General features: G+C 44.2%; 1 protein-coding gene and 1 pseudogene across 1 annotated transcript in view; both read right to left on the bottom strand.

The window, feature by feature from the left end:
- Positions 1-8,070: 8,070 nt before the first annotated feature.
- Positions 8,071-17,243, bottom strand: LOC125518039 (annotated as a pseudogene).
- Positions 17,244-17,473: 230 nt separating this feature from the next.
- Positions 17,474-20,041, bottom strand: part of LOC125518038 (disease resistance protein RGA2-like) — an 8,060-nt gene continuing 5,492 nt past the window's right edge. Inside the window, exon 4 of the mRNA XM_048683002.1 lies at positions 17,474-17,555. Within this exon, the coding sequence (XP_048538959.1) occupies positions 17,474-17,555 (82 nt within the window). The remainder of the gene's footprint in view (positions 17,556-20,041) is intronic.

The following is a 20,041-nucleotide window of genomic DNA, read 5'->3' as shown; positions in this document are numbered from 1 at the left end:
TCCAGATAGGAGATGGCCACAAACAAAAGGAGACCCATGTAGGGGCTGACCAGTGGACCCCATTTTTCTTTAGAGCTTATTAAAGTCAAATATTTCGACAGTTTTTTTTTAGATTTTGATGATTAGGGTAGGTACCAAAGTACTCCATGGGTGTACTGGCTTTTGTGTGAAAGCCACACTATGTGTAAACTATCCACATCTACTCTCTCCGACAAATCAGCCACACTTAATATAAAACAAAGGGAGTACTAGTAGAATCTATTAAATACAATTAGTAGACACTTCCTAAGACATATATTTTCACACAATATAAGCTTAATTGTATATATGCAAATAATTTCTTTATATAGTTGGTCAAAGTTTGCATTGTTCGATATTTTTCTAAAAAAGTACTTCCTCCGTTTCTAAATACTCGTCTTTCTAGGCATTTCAACAAGTGACTACATACGGAGCAAAATGAATGAATCTACACTCTAAAATATGTCTACATACATTCGTATGTAGTAGTCATTTGAAATGTCTAAAAAGATAAGTATTTAGGAACGAAGGGAGTAGTACGCACTAATAAACTAGGAAAAAATGGAGTAGTATTTTAGTACATATAAAAGGGACATCCCCAAGACAAATATATGAACGAGAGGGATTACATGTGTACACCAAAATATGATTTCGTGTAAAAAAAGAGTATTTGTACCTCGGTTCGGAACTCCAGATCAGAGGCCACTGCCGTTCCGTTGCCGCTTGCAAAGAGTATACTATCACTAGTATAGCTAGTCAATCAATCAGGGTGGTAATGGATGGTGTAGTGTACCGTGACCATCCGGGCCGGGCAAGTCTAAATAGGTTGTGCATTAATGGTGTAGTTCGTGATTCACCGACCGTGTACGGTTTTGGGTCACTGATATGTGGGCCAAATTGCAAGTGAGCCCATATGTACGGTTTTGGGTCACTGATATGTGGGCCAGATTGCAAGTGAGCCCATATGTCAGCCATGACCATCCGGGCCGGGCAAGTCTAAATAGGTTGTGCATTGATGGTGTAGTGCGCGCTTCACCGACCGTGTACGGTTTTGGGTCACTGATGTGTGGGCCAGATTGCAACTGAGCCCATATGTCAGCCACACACGTCGGGGGCAGTACTGCAGATAGAATAGGGTTTTGGGAGCCAGTCGCGATCGGCGAATCCCCGGCTAATGTGCGGCAGAAGGACGCGTGTATTCACACCACGTCGACGTAGGCACAGACAGAGACAGCCGAAATCAGTAATTATAAAGTACGCTGTGCAAAGCTCTCTTTAATCTTTTCAGATTGCGACAAATATTACATGTACGTTGGTTGTTGCAAGCTGGAGTTTCTTTTTTTTTCTAGATTCGTAGAACGTTTTATCTATCAAAAGCGTGCGTCTAAATTTTAAATCATTTTTATCATTGGATTTCCCACGTCAAGATCTTCCAAATTACCTCTCCGTTTGGAATTACTTGTCTCGAAAATGGATGTATCTAGAACTAAAATACGTCTAGATACATCCATTTCCATGACAAGTAATTCTGAACGGAGGGAGTAGATCTCATGTTGATAAGTTCTGATGACGTTTTTTCACGGAGAAAACCAGACAAAAAAATTGAATCGGAAGCATGTTTTTTCTTTCCGAGGAGCACGACTGTGCCATTCACGGAAGATCCGTGTCTCCACAAGAAATAAGTTAAGTATTTACCTCTCGTGGAAGGAAGAGAAGAAAATGCGTTTTTTTCTTTCCGGGAGGCACGACCGCGCCTCTCATCGAAGTAAATCCGTGCCTTCACGAGAAATAAATTTGTGCCTCTCGCGAAAAAAAAATATTTTTTTCTTTCCGAGAGGCCGACCTTGCCTCTCGTTGAAGTAAATCCGTGCCTTCACAAGAAATAAATTTATGCCTCTCGCGGAAAAAAATATTTTTTTTCTTTCCGTGAGGCATGACCGTGCATCTCACGGATGCAAATCCGGGCCTTCACAAAAAGTAATATGTGTCTATCGTGAAAGTAAAAAAAAGTGTTTTTCCTTTCCCGAGAAGCACGACCTTGTATCTCTAGAAAGCAAATATGTGACTCCACGAAAAGTAAATATGTAATTCTCGTTGAAGATTTTTTTTCCTTTTCAGAAAGACACGACTATGCCTTTCGTGGAAGTAAAAAAAACACTTCCCCGTGATCTGGACCGATGGCCCCTTCACCAAAACGGCGGAGGTCTTGTGGGAAGAGTGGTTTTATGTGACGAACTTCTCTATCGGTAGCCACGAGGGGCTTCCCCGTCCATCGGTAAGTCCGCCAAGGAGGCTAGCATCCTGGGTGGCCGAAAGCCTCGATTCTTGAATTTTTTTTATAAAACGTGATTATTTGATTCTTGAACATTTTTATAAACATGAACAATTTTTGAAATGGGAACAGTATGTTTGAAGAAAATGAACAATTGTTGAAATTTTTAAATGCCAAACATTTATTTCAAAACGCTAACAATTTTTAAAAACTTCTATTTAAAACAAAGAAGAAAAGTAAAACCAGTAAATAAACAATCAGAAAGAAATCACATTTGAAAATTCAAATCAATGTTTGAGATCTGTAAAAAAATTTCTTGAGATCTGTAGCGCCTGATAGTTAGTTCTTATAACACTCGTTCATGTAGTAGATTTGTTTTTTGAGATAACAAAGATGATTTACTCAGCTGTGCCGGGCCAGTCGGGTTATTTATTTATACGCAGAGCGCGGCCACGCGTCTTGCCCAATTGTTATTTATTTAAATTTTTTTTTGGGCGCGTCTAGCTGGCGGCCGGCGGCTCATTAGCGCTCGTAAGCGGCCGGCTAAAAAAAGTAAGCGCCTGTCGCCTGGTTCAGAAAAAGGCAACACGTCTAGTCCCTGTCATATATGGTCTCTTCTCACGTGATGGATATCTGTATGCCACTGTATTAATGTTCCTCATATCCGCCCCTTGTGCATTATTTTTTGGTTTTCAAAATTATAAAAGACATATCTTCTAAACGACATGTCGAAATTCAGATCCGTTTTCACCATTGAAACCCTCGCGATGTGCTCTTCAAAAGTAGATCCCGCATGGGGATGTTTCGACGAACTAGTCTTCCTGCCAACTAAACATCAATGTGTGTGCAACTAGACTAGATTGCCGCGTCAACTGAGTATATGTGTGTGCCAATTGTCCTGCCAACTAAACATTAATGTGTGTGCAACTAGACTACATTGCCGCACCAACTGAGTATATGTGTGCAACTAGTGTCCTGCCAACTAAACATCAATATGTGTGCAACTAGACTAGATTGCCGCGCCAACTGACACTAGTAGAAAAATGGTCAAACGTGAAGCACATTAGTGCCGGTTTGAATTAGAGCCGGCACTAATGTGTACATTAGTGCCGGTTCGTGGCGGCGATCAATAGTACCGGTTCGTGGCGAACCTTTAGTACCGGTTCATGCCATGAACCGGTGCTAAAGAGGCTGCATCAGCCTGCGGTCAGGCTATGGCCCCACCATCACCATTTAGTGCCGGTTCTTACCACGAACCGGTACTAATGAGGTTATGGCAAGCTGTTTTTAGTCCCACCTCGCCAAGAGAGAGGCAGTATGAGCGGTTTATAAGCCGTGAGTGCACAAACAATGATGAAGAGTTGCAATGCTCACCTACATGTTGATTAGCTTCAAGCCTTGCGGAATAGCATAGATTGCACTGAGCTATGTGCAGTGCAGTCTACACTATTCCGAATGGCTTGAAGCAAATTAACCAGCATTGCACCTCTTTTTTATTTTTAATAACTTATTTAAACTCCGGACTTCTTTTGTGTTCAGTATGCAGCATTTAAATCGACGTCATCAATTTCCAACATGTTCTGACATCATTTGTTGTTTTTCGGTAATTTACCTAATTGTTTAGAGAGCTAAATGACCGTGAAATTGAAAATCACTACAAAATGAATCCTGAAAATGTTGAAACTTGGCATGGTATCATCATATCACTCGCATAGCATGCGCGAAAGAGTAGAGAGGGTCACGGCAAAAACTGGACGCACTTCGTGTACAAACTGGACAAACTCTTTCCGGGTATCAGAGTTTCGGAGTCCGGAGTGGGTACTAATGTGCATCCCACCAATCAGGAAGAATCACACGGATCGTGTGTTTCTTTCTAGCTCTTGCGAGTCGTTGGATCAAGGGTGTGTTTCTTCCTAGCTCATGTGAGTCGTTGGATCGAAACTACCACAATCACTTTGTGAGCAAGACGACCCTATATATAGCTAGCCCACCTCTCGCCTTCCCTGCATAAGTCTTTCAGTTCATCGACTACATACATCTACCAGTTCATCGACTGCATACATCTACCACTTCATCGACTGAATACAAATCATTCGGATTCGCCATCATACGTCCAACCGTGCATTTGATATGCATATATATGCATCACGAGCCACGGTTGGGCTGTATGATGGCGATACCGATTGGTTTGTTCTAGATCCGACATAAAAGGTTTGATACAACTTCTTTTTTGTGACATAAGAGCTATCTCTCCTCCTACCTATTTTAGTTACACAACTACCTATTTGTGCCAAATTTTCACTTTTGTTGTTGCTCTTGCATCATAAGCATCCATGTTAACTGGACTTACAAGTAATGCAATTTAACCAAACTATCTTGTGATCTTCGCCAAGAGAGAGGCAGTATGAGCGGTTTATAAGCCGTGAGTGCACAGACAATGACGAAGAGTTGCAATGCTCACCTACATGTTGATTAGCTTCAAGCCTTGCGGAATAGCATAGATTGCACTGAGCTATGTGCAGTGCAGTCTACACTATTCCGAATGGCTTGAAGCAAATTAACCAGCATTGCACCTCTTTTTTATTTTTAATAACTTATTTAAACTCCGGACTTCTTTTGTGTTCAGTATGCAGCATTTAAAGCGGCGTCATCAATTTCGAACATATTCTGACATCATTTGTTGTTTTTCGGTCATTTACCTAATTGTTTAGAGAGCTAAATGACCGTGAAATTGAAAATCACTACAAAATGAATCCTGAAAATGTTGAAACTTGGCATGGTATCATCATATCACCGGCATAGCATGCACGAAAGAGTAGAGAGGGTCACGGCAAAAACTGGACGCACTTCGTGTACAAATTGGACAAACTCTTTCCGAGTATCAGGGTTTCGGACTATACAAAAATAAATAATGCAGAAAATAAAAAAACCATACAAAAAAATTACTCAAAAATAAATAGAAGAAAATAAATAATGCAGAAAAGAAAAAACTATATAAAAACTACTCAAAAATAAATAAAAGAAAATAAGTAATGCAGAAAAGAAAAAACTATATAGCAAATTTGTTGGCACACTGCCCTGTGGGTCTACCAGACCTAGGGTGTGCAAATGCAGGCCCAGGAGGGCCAGCAGACCCACAGGGCAGCGTGCCCTAATTAATTAGGCCCAGAAGCCTGCTATATATAGGAGTTCGAAAAGGTAGCCGCGGTTGGGTTTATAAACCAGTGCGGCTGCCCTTCGCCGGGCGAGGTGGGACTAAACTTTGGGGTGGCAGCGCAAGGCCTTTAGTACCGGTTGGTGGCTCCAACCGGTACTAAAGGCCCCCCCTTTAGTACCGGTTGGAACCACCAACCGGTACTAAAGGCCTGCTCTTCCCGCCTCTTTGCCTGGCCAAAGTAGGCCTTTAGTACCGGTTGGTGGCTCCAACCGGTACTAAAGGCTCACCCCATATATACAGCACTTACGAAATTTCAGTTACATTTCCCCACTTCTTTCGTCAACCTCTCGCGCGCCGCTCCCGTCGTCGCCGCCCGTCGTCCGTCGTCGTCGCCGCCCGTCGTCCGTCGTCGTCGTCGTCGTCCCCGCCGCCGCCCCGAACGCCGCGCGCCGCCGTCCGTCGTCGTCTCGCGCCGCCATCTGTACGTATCTCGCTCTCTCCTCGCGCGTACCCGGCCGCCGCGCCGCGCGCCGTCCGCCCCGAACGCCGCGCGCCGCCGTCCGTCCCCGCCGCCGCCCCGAACGCCGGCGCCCCCGCCCCGTACGCCGCCGCCCCCGCGCCCCGTACGCCGCCGCCCCCGCCCCGTACGCCGGCGCCCCCGCTCGTACGTACGGGGTGGCGCGCATGCACACACACACACATGCATATACCACACACGCATACACACACATACACACATACGTACACACATATACGTATACACACATACACACACACATTTTTTTTTCTTATTTTCTGTTTTTCAGAAAAGTTAATTAGATGATCGAATGTTAAATTAATGTCGAATGTTAGATGAATTAGCTAGATAGAAAAATTGTCGAACTAGAGATTAGAACTAGTTGAATAATTAATATAACTAGTTTATTTTTAGTAAGAAAATTTAGGTATATGAGATTTGAACTAGTTCAATAATTAATATAACTAGTTTATTTTTAGTAAGAAAAATTTAGGTATCTGAGATTTGATGATCTAATTAAAATATTATTTGTTAATGAGTTTTTATGTTTATTTAATTTTTTATATATTTTGAGTTTATATAAATGTTAGATTAATGTCGAATGTCAGATGAATTAGATAGAAAAGTTAAATATATAGTAATGTCAATTGAATATATAGTTAGATATATTAATGTCAAATGTTAGATGAATATATATTTGGCTAGATATAGGTGTTTAATGTTTCACCTATATGAACATAGGAAATGTCATCTGACGACGAAAAAGATTTTATTTTGTGCGAACACTGTGAAGACCAGCGCGGCCTGTGCGACCAAAATTTCCTTGTTGATGGTAGGCGCTTCAGCATCAAGCTGGATGAGACATTCGAAGTTGATACAGTAAGTCACTTTGTCAATTATTATTTGAATGCAAAACTTATGCTTCATTTGCTTCAACTTATAATTTTAAATTTTCACTATTCTACTATAGCGCATCCCCTGCCATGCAAGAATTTTTGTCTTGGATAAGATAGGTTTTAGTGCTATAGATGATATGGAGGTAAAGAGAGTTTACTTGAAGACGGAGCATGGGTATACTTTCAACGTCAAATTATATAATGGAGACACATACACCCATTTTAAATGCAAAACTTGGCAAGCACTATGCAAAGCTTATGCATTTTAGCCTGATATGGTTATCACCTTTGATATTCGTCCGGAAGATGATATTGAAGGTAATATAGACATCTGGGTCGATGTGCAAACGCCTCCAGTTCTACCATTTGGTGAGTTTTTCTCAGGCAAGTGACATATCGCTGGACAAAGGGAACTGTATACGGGATTGTTTGAATCCTTGACATCATGGTTCAAACTGATAAAGATCTTCATTGAATATGTGGGAGTCAATACGGGCATCCAGCTCCTGTTATTGATTATTTACCAGAGAAGAGTCTCGGTTATGTCTGCATGTTCTCGAACCCGTAGCTAGGGTCACACACGTAATGTTTGGTAACGCTAGGGTAGTATTGGGATAATTATGATGCTTAGTCCGAAGGTTGTTCGGAGTCCGGAGGTAAAGATTTATATATAGAAAGTTGTTATCGGGGTTTCGGAAAAAGTTTAGTTTTTTTCGGTATTGTGTTGGGAAGGTTCCGAAGGGGTCCACAAGTGGGTTCCACCAGCCCCATAGGCCAACATGAAATGTAGAGGACGCCTTGGCCTTATTAGGCCAGGCGCACCAGACCCTACCTAGCCCATGTAGCCAGGGATGGGGAAACCCTAAGGGCGGGAGGCGCCACCCTAGCCTAGGAGGGAAAGGCACTTCCCTTGGCTGCCACCCCTCCCTTGGAGGAGGGCTAGGACTGGCCGGCCCCTCCCTCACCCCTATATAAAGAGGGGAGGGGAGCTGGGGCTGGCCACTCCAAACCCTAGCCGCCTCTCCCTCCCGTTACCTCTCCTCCTCCTCACATGAAGAGACAATATACCAATATGTTGGATTTTTCTAATTCAGCATACATGCAATGTCTGACGAGACAATTAGAAGCAAAACGAACAAACTACGATATCGATATAGGATGAGCTATATATGCAAAAGAGTGTCACTTGAAGAACATGCATACCAGAGTGTCATTTCCGCTGGTTTGAAGCAAGCATGGCAATGAGCTCGTACAAAACAGAGGGGTAGGTCGTAGCTATATGCCCCAGCCATCAGTAGCCATTAGTGTCTACAAACACGAGGGAGATAGGACTTGGATAAACTTCAAGCATGCCTCCTTCAATCCATGGCGGTGGTGCTGCTCGGCTAGAGCAAGAGTGGACACCACCGAGCTCACACCTACATGCTCACACAACTGCTTTTCACATATGAACTTGAGCCGCTGGAGATTGTATCTGTCTGCCGCCACAAACAAGTCTTGCAGCCATTGCAGAAGCATTTCATCCTCTACCGCCTCTTCTTGTGTTGGCTCCGCAACTTCTGACATTTTCTTGTCCACAACTTTCTCTACTTGTCCTTGTTCCACAACTCGTGGCATTTCATCCTCCTCCATGATGTCCTCCATCTCAGGAGAAGAGTCTGTGTAGATGAAGCAAAGCAAAGCCCTAAACACTTTAGTTTCCATATTTGTGATGTGTATGACATTGGACGTAGCGGTGCCAAAGAGGTGCGCCATGAACACTTCAGACCTGGCAGCGAGCACACACCGGTGTGCAGCAAACGTCTTGCCGCCGACCTCGAATGTCACATCAGCACCCACCTTATTCCGAAGGAGATCGCTAAAATGTTGGTGCATGTCAGGCAGGAGAACCTCGGTACCGGTGCCGGAGCCAATGGCATCTGGCGTGTTGTCCTTGCACACCACAATATCACACCGGATGGTGAAACAATCAGACTTTAGACTGGCTGATCGCTCAAGGGCAGCTTCTCTCATGAACTTGTGGCAACCCCAACAAGGTCACATCTGCGGAAGTCATGGGTTTTACGAGTCGCACGGATGTACGTCGGCATCTGCTTCTCGACGTCATCGACGAGACTGAAACTGAACTTGGCCTCCACACCCTCTTCGACATATTCGTCATATAAATGGGTAATATCGAGCGAAATGGAGTCGGCACAGTTTGGGTTTGCGCCATTAGGATAGTACTCGATGGAATACTCATGGCCTCCCACCCTGAACAATTCAGTGCACCAGCTCTCGCCGTTGGGCAACTCTTTTTTTATACCAGAGTAGCCCTTGACCACGAGCAGGTGTTACACGCTGCTCGCGCCGGCACTGGCGCGCGCCGACGCCCGACGTTACGCAAGAGCACGGCTTGTCGCCGTCAAGGACGGACACGCCGGCGAACGTCGACATGACAAACCTGCTGCGACCACACCGAAAATCTGCCAACTCAGTCACAGTTCTCCATTCCTAAGTTTAAGAGTTGGGAGCTTGGACCAAGGATCTGGGGAACAAACCTGGGCTTGCACCGGAGGCCTCACGGAGTCGCCACCGCAAGAAGACGATGCTGCACCACCCCGGAAAGAGAAACAGAGTTTGCGGCAAGCTCCGACGCCGCTCCGCCCTGGAAACAGAGCTTTGCGGCAAGCTGAGGGGCGAACCTGCTCACCGCCCGCTGCCCCACCCCGTGATGCACGTGGTCGGCGGGAGACGCCGTCGCTCCACTCGCTGCGCCGCCGGCGCCACCGACGGTCCTACGCGGCAACAGAGAGAGTTACCGCAGCGGCTGCTCGACGCGTGCGGCCTGGGCCTGCCAGGGGCTAAGGTTTAATAGTACTAGTCGCAAACCCGTGCGACGCACGGGCTAGTTGTCATATACTTTCTTTGTTCCAAAATAAGTTAACTGCTTTTAGTTCATTTTGCAATGGTGAGAGTATTATTTTGCTGTCTACATTGACCATATAATGATTTGTGATTTTGCAGTGATGTGTGTGTACTCATATAGCTTTGGAGACATGGGAGTTCATATATAGGAGAATTTCGGATGGTAAAACAAATGAAATTAGTATAAATAATGTTCCCAAACTCATGAGTCTTGTGAGAACTTAGTATCAAAATATTGTTCTGAGGGTCATCGTTTAAAGAATTTTGAAAATGGTTGAAGCAGTTATGCGTTCACAATTCCCCTAGAAGTATGCTTGTTGGCCATATTTGGGAAGCTGTAGAGCTACCAAATACCCTGATAATATTTACATAAACAAAGGGATGTGATGTTTTCTACATGTAACTGCCTCAAAATATGGTTTAACAACATAAAGTATGTTAAACAAATTTACTTTTTGCTAAAAGGTTTTTATGTCTATGCTATTGTATGCTGAAAGATATACGATGTTGCATCTTTGCGACTCCAAATATAACATAGTAATATTTTGTGCAACATCTGAATGTCAATGGATGGCGCAGTCCGAAGCATACTAACAACCTTCTCTCATTCTGGTTATATTATGTTTGGTTCAATGATAATACTATCACTCAATATTTATAGAAAATAGTTTCACAACATCATATTTGATTACAATGATTTATTAGCATATGATATGAAAATCAAAACTCAAAGTAAAATGTTACTATCGTGCTATGTCCAAATTGTCTTAAATTTAAAAAATAGGGAGTAATTGACTTAGCTAAAATCTCATGTATGTATAGTACATGAAAGATTATATTTATTTCATTACGTCTATACCTATAATTGGGAAAATAGTAGCTGACCCCAGCTCGATGCACCCACGCTACACTCACAAAAGATAACATATAAAAACATTTAGAAAAATCTAAAACTTTCTGGAAGAGATTGCGAACAAATGAAATAGATGCTTGCAAAGACTGGTGGTCAAATGACCTCCAAGGAGCTCTGTACAAAATAAGATAAAATTACAAATTGTGCGCAAACATACATTTTCAGTAATTTTGTTTTTTTTCTGCAGATCTCCTCGGAAGTCATTTGACCACCAAACTTTGCAAGCATCTGTAACATTTGTTCATAATCATTCTCACAAAGTTATAGATTTTTTTAAATATTTTTCTATGTTTTCTTGCGTGGGTGCACCAAGTTGGGGTGTAGAATCTACTCTCATACTAATTAGCCTGGTTGAAATTCTCCAAAGTATATAAGTACAGAATTGGTATATGCCCATTTTCCTTCAAAAAATGGAACATTCCCATTTTTTGGGAAAATAAAAAATAATTAATTCATTAGTTCCATAAACCTATACCGAATAAAAGCGGAGAATTTTACAATTGTTCCGACAGTACTTAAAGAGTATAAGAATGTACCAGAATCAACAATTCAACATGTACATTGTTAGAAAATGAATACTTTCACTAGTAGAAAAGGGGCCTATTGTCCCGGTTGGTGAGGGCCTTTAGTCCCGGTTCATGAACCGGGACTAAAGGGTCGGTACTAATGCCTTGGCCCTTTAGTCCCGGTTCAATCCAGAACCGGGACTAAAGGGCGCGGCCACGTGGAGCTCCACCTTTAGTCCCGGTTGGTAACACCAACCGGGACTAAAGGAAATTTTATGATTTTTTTTGAAAAAAAAAATTTGAATTTTCTTTTGAATTTTTTTTTATTTTCAAATTCTGAATTATTTTAACCTCTAGTCTGTAATCACCACCCCTCATCACTTCTCAATTTATCCTCTAATCACCCCTCATCATTCCAAATCATCTAACTTCCCGAACGGTCACCCATCCTCCCACTCCCCCAGCCTGAGCACTCTCAACTTCCGGGTTCTATTCTCCCTCGCTCCAAGTCTGCACTTGTTGTTTTCCTGACAATAGTAAGATGTCAATCCTATTAACCTTTAGGAATTTTGCTTGAGCATGAAGTGACACATTTCACTGTTTGAGTTTGAAACTATTGTTTTAAAAAACAATAATTATTTAGTAACACTAATATTTCTTGAATAATTAGTTTGACCATAGTTTGACCACAGTTTGACCATAGTTTTGACCACAGTTTGACCATATTTGACCAAAATTGAAATAACTGAAATAATTATTTAGTAACACTAATATTCTAGAATAATTAGTTTGACCATAGTTTGACCATAGTTTGCCCACTGTTTGAATTTTTTTCGATTTATTCCACTCTAGATCTTAAAAGCCCCGTAACTTTTTTTCTGTTAGGTTTTTGAGGATTTTGAAAATGTTTAACGGGGTTCCCCCGATTAAATTCGGATGTAACTTTTCGAGTAGATGATTTTTCATATAAAAAACTTTTTCATCCGAGTTAGTATGCAAAAGTTATGCCCATTTTTACAAATTTCAGAGAGATTTTGCAAATAAAGTCAAAATTCACATTTGCAAATTTTCCCAACAACTAGACCACATATCACATGAGAAACTTATTTTCTTTTATTTTTTTGACATTTCCATATTTTCTTTTTTTTTAAAAACTGAAAAGGCGATCCAGGGGGGGGGAGTTTGAAAATGCCTTTAGTACCGGTTCGTGGCACGAACCGGTACTAATGGGCATCGCACCCTTTAGTACCGGTTCGTGCCACGAACCGGGACTAAAGGTCCCATTTCAACCGGGAGTAATGCCTTTCCGACGCCCTCGCTGCTCGAACCGGGACTAATGCTCACATTAGTCCCGGTTCGTAACGAAACCAGGATTAATGCCTTTTCTGGCCTGAACCGTTGCCCCCTTTTCTACTAGTGTTTATAAATACTAATACTGGTAGAAAAACATCATGATCGAGCAAACATATCGCAACCGTTACACAATGTATCGGCACCAATTTGACCTGAAATAGTATCGTAAGAAGAAAACAATTTAGATGTTGATGATCTATATATATGACCAGAATGAAAAATTATGACATTTTAATCTCTTCAGAATTCTAAGGTTGCAGTTTGGACCAAGATAATGCATTGATAGCCAGAAAAGGTTCCACTAAGCCAGGAGAATGGAGATATTTAGAGATCTCAAAAACATTCGCCATGCAACGCACTACTATAGGAAAATATATAGTTATACTATAATGGAAATAGTGAGACACGAATAATCTCTATTACATGAGCTGCTCATTATCCATGTATAAAATTTGCAACTAATTGCATTCAGTTAACAAAAAAAATTTATTTGAAGATGTAATGCAAACAGAATGTCATTTATTCTAAATATCCAAACCATAGTGCAGTAACACAAACCTCTGGATGGTCGAGCAGTTTAATGTGTGCGGGTATCTTTGGTGCCAGATGCTAATCAAAGTAGCTCCCAAATTTTAGAACCCAACCAATGCCATGGATACGAAGCAAGCACAAAGCTAAAGCAACTTCTTGTATTTATGTCAGGTAACAATCTTGTAAAGACCACTTCAAGAAAAATCAGTCACTCAATGATTAGCATAGTAGGGTACTCCATCATTGCCAATGGACACGGCGGCACCCAAGCAGCAGAGATAACCCAACGGCTGGGAGGCTTTACGTAAGATGAAAATCTTGAAGAATAGTCAGTCACTGGATGATCCGATGGGCAGGGCATTTAATTATTGCTAATCGAGATAACTCCATCAGAAGGGGCAGAGATTATCTGGACTCTATAGAGGCTTGGTGCAGAAAGCATGGCACCATGCCACAATTGCAGCGGGCCTATGGCTAGGAGGGGGACCTGCAGAAGAGGCAGGCATGAGAGCTTGCATGAATGCAAGCATATGCTACACGTACACCCAGAAGTGCAGTATCAGCGATGTAATAGCCATTGCCTATGACAGACATAACATCAGTTAATTTGTTGCATGTATATGATGCAATGCGAATGTTCTCTGATATTAACAGTAGGAACTTACGTGGCAATGTGGGGTTCCCAATCCTTGCTTGTCTTTACCTTCTGAAGTCCATGTAATCAGTCTAGTTCCTTTGCTCTCATCATTTTTTTTTGGAATCCAGTCATTTACATGACAGATGACAACTACATGTGACTCTGACCTTTGAGCAAACCAACATGGTAAGGGACTTAAGTTATTGTGAATCTAAGATTATATGAATGAATGAATTAACTTGTCTGACAAAACCTGCATAAACCTCAAAAATCTGAAAGAACTTGTCCTTAAAAGCTGCAGAAAACTACAAATCTGACGCGTAATATATCATTGCTGCAAAAGAGAACTAAAACAATGATCTAATATGGGTGAAGATAGATCAAACTGTTGACTATGAATAAATTAGTCAATCTCTAAACTGACACTGTTCTGAACTATCACCTAAATTATTGGTAAACTTTCTGTGAACGTGACTATAACTAAGGAAGGAATTTAGCCAATGGAACTATATTTTAATGTTTTCTTATGTAACATAGGGGATCTAATTTAAAGCACATTCAACTTGCTAGTAGAGGATAGAGTAATTTAGAAGAGTACTCAGAATGCCATACGTGCATTATAGAACTTTACGAGAAAAGATATCAGGGAGCAGTTCACTCACCACTGTACCAAATTTTTTTCTCGTCAGTTTGTCTCACCGAGAAGTGGGATGCCTATAACCGTCTCAAGTGTCTCTGTCCTGATCTTCTGATTTCTTGAGTCCTCAGCTAATGGGAGCGCCCAGAGGCACAAAAAATTAAGCTAACATCACGCATATGCACATGTAGTTGATTCACACTGAACATAAAAAAATCTGCTCTTGCGCACATGTGCATCGTGCGACGTAGCAGTGTAGCATGAGTTCGCCCACAAAGCAATCAGCAGCAGAATCCTGCCCTCGCCACCATTGGGGAAGCGCCCACGAAAGCAATCAGCGGCATCACCTACGATAAGCAAAGGAGAGCACGACCAAATCTGCTCTTGGGGTCATGCAAGAACAGTAGGGGAAAACAGCGGCCGTGTGGAATCGAGGGGCAGCTTTTTCGGATATAGAGGAAGGAAAGGAATCGGTAGTGATTTTAGGGGAGAAGTTTCTGAAACCTAGATCAAGAAGAGGAGTCACGGCGGGGGTTTTTAGAGTAAGAGTCGTGAGGTGTTGGGAGATGAGCGGTTTAGGGAGGAGGAGTCCAGAGAGAGATGGATAGGGATTATTTTTTATTTTCTTAGGAGGCGTGAGAGATTGAGAGAGAGAGAGAGACGTGAGAGAGAGGTGGATACCTGAGATTGGTTTTTTAGGTTTTTTCTTTTACTGTTTTTTAAGGAGGCGTGGGAGATTGAGAGAGAGAGACGTGAGAGAGAGAGAGATGGATACCTGAGATTGGGTTTTTAGGTTTTTTCTTATACCGTTGAGATTGTTTTTCACAATAGAATTTATGAGTCGATCTACATCGTAATAATTCGGTCCCACCAGATTAACGGCTTGTAAGATAGATAGATTAACCTACTCCGTGTTATTGTGCTTTACTGGGCGTTATTGGGCTCACAGCACTGTTTTGGGCAAAGCCTGAAATTTAAATTGAGCTGAAATTTTTTTGAGTTAAAAAAAGTGTTTCAAAAACAAATCGAGCTGAATTTTTTAGGATGCAAAAATGTAATACAATGAGGAAACTCAGTGTGCCGCCGTGGTTCTAGTCTCTCGGCATCGGATCAAGGGAAGATGGTGTTGCCTCCCACGCAGGGGGCGCCCCGTCTCACTAGTTGTTTGCACGACGGAGAAAGAGGGAGGAGCGGGGGAAGGGGATGTTGGTTGATGGGTGATGGGATTCCGGTGACAGCCACCGAGGTGTGGGGTAGCAACAAAATGTGATGTCAGCATCCATGTAGTTTACCATGTCTGTCATATGGATTACTACTACCTCGGAAAAACAAAAATTATGGATTTGTGTGAAGGAATTAAAAAACAAAGCACGCTACATGATCTTTTTTTTGTATGTACGAACATTTTTACCCTTGAGGCGAGCGGTTGCTACACCTCGCAACCGGCTAGACAAAGGGCATGTTTGGTTAGAGGCCTTACCATCGTGCTTGGGAAAAAAAAATGTTGCCTGAATACAGCCTGAGAGGAAGACATTTTTTTGGTTCATGTCCATTGCCTGACTGATGTGACTTGGGTGATTAAAGAATTTTCAAAGAGAACACCGTACAGCTCATAGGCCTTAATTATCTCCATTCCGCTGCTGCAGCCCGCCTGGCGCATGAAAAGGAACGCCTGGACCAGGCTAATCCGGCTGCCTGGCTAAATATTTTATTTCCTTTTTTTCTAAGTAAACCAGGCTAATCACAAACCTGGGGACGGCCAAGCAATGGACATGAACCAAAAAAAAGGACAAGGCAATGTAGTAAACACGATGTATAAGTTAGCATGGAAGGAAACCAAACACAATGAACTATCCTAATGGCATAAGTTAGCAAACATCTTTTGTTTTTTTATTGTGTGTGCCAAGGAATTGAGTGTTTTTTTTGTTGTGTGCCAAGGAATTGAGTGTTTTTTTATTCACTAGAAGTTAACGCACAGTTTGCCGCGCTCATCTTTTGTTTTGGAATTAATTTCCTTTTCCTCTCAAGGGTTATTATGGGAATGAACATTTGTGCATAGCACAGAGGCTGTCGAGCAAATGTGGATCCCATTGGATGCTATTGGGTTGGCGATGTTGTCCAGTCCTCCCGGTTTTGGGAAGGTTCCAATCAGTTTTTGTTTATTCTTTCCTCTACTTTTTTCATGTTCAATTTTATATTTGTTTCTAGTTAGCCAATATATTCAGAATGAAGATTAGTTTTTGAAGGTCAGGAATAATAACTTAAATTATTGAACTTTTTCAAATTCGTAAATGTTTTGTTCAAAATCGTGAACATTTTTTAACAATCCGTGATGATTTTTTCTGTATTCGTGAACATGTTTTAAATTTAAAAACATTTTTTAGTCCCCAAACATTGTTCAAAGTTTCGCGACCATTTCTAAAAAATCATGAAAAGGTATTAAACTCGTGAACATGTTATAGAATCCATGATTTTTTTCTGATATTTGTTAACTTTTAAATTATGTAAATTATTTAAATTCGTGAGTGTTTTTAAAATCAATTAATATTTTTTGGAAGTTCACAAAAAATAAATTTTATGAGTGTTTTTTAAAAAATTTGAAAAATATTTTAGTAGAATGCCGGTTCTAACACTTCCATATTCCTAGGGAGATCGGTAATTGTAAGGATTAGGTTTTATGAAGTGATTATTTTTTCAACACCACTTAAGAATAGATTTTGCCAAAAAAAACCTATGAAGAGATTCCGTTAAGGATACGGCATGGCATGGGTAATGATGGGTGTGCTTCTCCAACTCCTCCGCTCTGTTCGTTGCTCCCTGCCTCAACATGATTTATTCAGCAAGGTTGACCTTGTGTTTCTCTTTGGACACTGAATTTGCAGATGCCTACTTTCTTCATTCTGTTCAGCCCAAAATTTAGTGAATTGTCGGGTGAAGTAATTAATTAGTCATCCTTTCTGGTTGCTCTTTAGTCTTTACTGTGTGTGATATTTAGTTGCCACAATAATTACATTATGATCAAGATCTTCTATGGACTTAACCCAAACTTGATACTATTTCAATTTTCTCTGCATTTCAAATATGCTTTGATTGTTTATTCCGTTGACAGTTGACACGTCGTACTGTCAGTCAGCGAGTTAGCGTCTGTTGTCCGGTCGGGAGGGTGTTTCCATGGTCACTAAATCTTGTGGTCTCCTCCGTAAGACCGTAACTGCAATCAACACGGAACCATGCTTGACAGTAATTAACTGAATCCTTGCAAGCTTAGTGTAGCTGCTATCCTCTTCTTTCTGTAAACCGAATAGCAACATATCTCAGGCTTAGGCATGGCCTGTGGACTGCTGGTCCGTCACTCACAAAGAAGCGCGAAAGAAAGCACCGGCGTTTCCTTACCACAAGACGGCGATCAACCCACCATTGACCCCCTTTCATCTAACCGCGACGTCCGATCCACCCCGTGGTGCAGAGGCTCCCTTATCCAGTGTCGGCATCTGCTCCTCGTTGCAGTTACTCCTTGTGATGGACAGAGAAAGCTCAGAAATGGTTTTCAGAGAAAACTTCGGAGATGGCATGGCAAATCGATCCTGAAATACACGCACCTTCGAGGTAATCCTCTGCTTAGATGAAGCTGCAGGAGCCCAGTGAACTATACTTTCCTTCAAAGTTTGCTGGCTTGTCTGAAAACGAGTGTTTACCGAAAAAGGCTTCCGCCCCGTTTTATATATAAAGTAATGACCAACAACACACCGGTACAAACGCACGCCACCACAACACACGCACACACCCAAGACAAGATACATAGATGCTGAACGCAGCGACACCACCCCAAGCACTACAAAAGAAGTCGGGGCCTCGACCGTGAACACGCCACCGCGAAGAGATGAAACCGCATACGACGAACCGTGGGCTCCAAGGAAATGACACCAGAGCGCCGCCACCGCCCGACCCGAGGGTCAGAGTTTCCCTGGAGCAACACGACGGGCAATGATGGCCGCGACAACGCCTTCAAGAAGGGAACGAGTTTTGCCGCCGCCGGTCTGTCCGAAGAAAGAACAGGTTTTCACCCCGGCCAAAAGTCATCGCCACCGGACTTACACTCCGGCGACCATGCCGCCCACACGACCATAGTCACCGGACAGCACCAAGCCACGAGCTCTGCCCGTGAGCACCGCATCACCACCATCAGGGCCGCTGCCCCGGCATTCAAGACCTCGACGCCACCTCACCCGCCACCCATCGCTACCCCAACCAAAGAAATGGGTGGAAAGGCCCCGCCTTTAGCACTCCTGAGCAGCCCCCAGCGCCGAGACCCACTAGGCCGGCCAAAACTGGCCTCCATCGGCTCGTCCTGCCGCCGGGCGCGAGACGAGCTCGGTCTTGCTGCTGGACGCGAGACGAGTCCGGTCCTGCTGTCGGGCGCGAGACGAGTCGGTCCTGCTGTCGGGCGCGAGACGAGTCCGGTCTTTCTACCAGGCGCGAGACGAGGTCGGTCCTGCTGCCGGGCGCGAGACAAGCGATGGACCGCAACCGGGAGAAGGCCAACCCTTTGATGAAGGTAGTGCCCGAACGACGAGGAGAGGAATCGATGGTCGACGGGGACACTCACCGACGGGCCAACGCCGAAGAAGTCCGGCCGCCGCCGTGAAACGCCCCCGACCACCGCCGTGAGCCACCACCATGCCGTGGCAGCCCACATCCACGCCGGGGCCCCGAGGAACCGCCCAGAGGCCCCACCGACGGCCATGGGCCAGATCCGAGGAGCAGGCCGGCAACCGCCACCGCCCCCTCCAGAAGCCGCGACCATGACGAGCCCCGGCCACCGCCCTGCGCCACCAGCCGGGTCCCCGGCGACAGATCCGGTCGGATCTGGCCGAAAACCGGCTCGCCCGCAACCTCCTGCATCGCCACCGCGTCAGATCCACCGCCGCCATGAGAGCGCCCACCACCACCGCGAGGCCCTCCACGCCACCACCACGAGCCAGCAGCCCCGCCGCCGGACCATGAAACCACGCCGCTGCGCCCCCCAAAGATCAGCGCCGTCGCCCGAGCAAGGCGCCCTGCATCGCCGCCGCCCAAGCAGGGAGAGACGAGACCCCACCGCCGCCAACACCCAATGGGCTTCGCCCGCCGGTGCGAACTGGCGGCGGCGAGGGAGGAAGACGAAGGGGAGGGGGGCCGGACGGCGGCGCCCTAGGGTTTCCCCCCGGTCGCCCGCGGGGACGACACGGGAGGAGGAGGTCAGGAAAAAGGACGACGGGGGGACTTGCATGAAAATGAGTGTTTTACGGAACCGCCCGAAAGATTAGGATCGCACGAGGCGATCTAGGAGGCGACGAGGGTTCCCTGCGCGCCGCCGGTGACGCCGCCGGTTCCCTCTCTCTCCGTCGGCCGCTCCGGCGGCGGGAGGGAGGGGAACCTCGGGTATGTTCGCTAGGTGGGTGTGTGGTAGGGTTAGGGTTGAGGGAGACGCTGCCGAGGCCGTTGCTGTGGTGTCGCGTCCGAATAAGTTTCTCCGGGCTCCGTTCGCGGTCAGGCGAGGCTTTTGCCTTCGTCTAGGAGCCAGCGGGGTTGGGGATCCCCGGATCTCGTCGAGGTCGCGGGCTATGGTGGCTGGAGGTCCATCGGCACTGGCCGTTTGGGTCCTCAGATGGGCGATGGATGCAGGGAGACGAAAACCCTTCTTCTTCCTTGTTGGTA

Source organism: Triticum urartu, chromosome 7, assembly GCF_003073215.2.
Source record: "Triticum urartu cultivar G1812 chromosome 7, Tu2.1, whole genome shotgun sequence".
Classification (NCBI taxonomy): Eukaryota; Viridiplantae; Streptophyta; class Magnoliopsida; order Poales; family Poaceae; genus Triticum; species Triticum urartu.
Note: the sequence above shows the minus strand (reverse complement) of the source record. Positions and strands in the feature narration are given on the sequence as shown.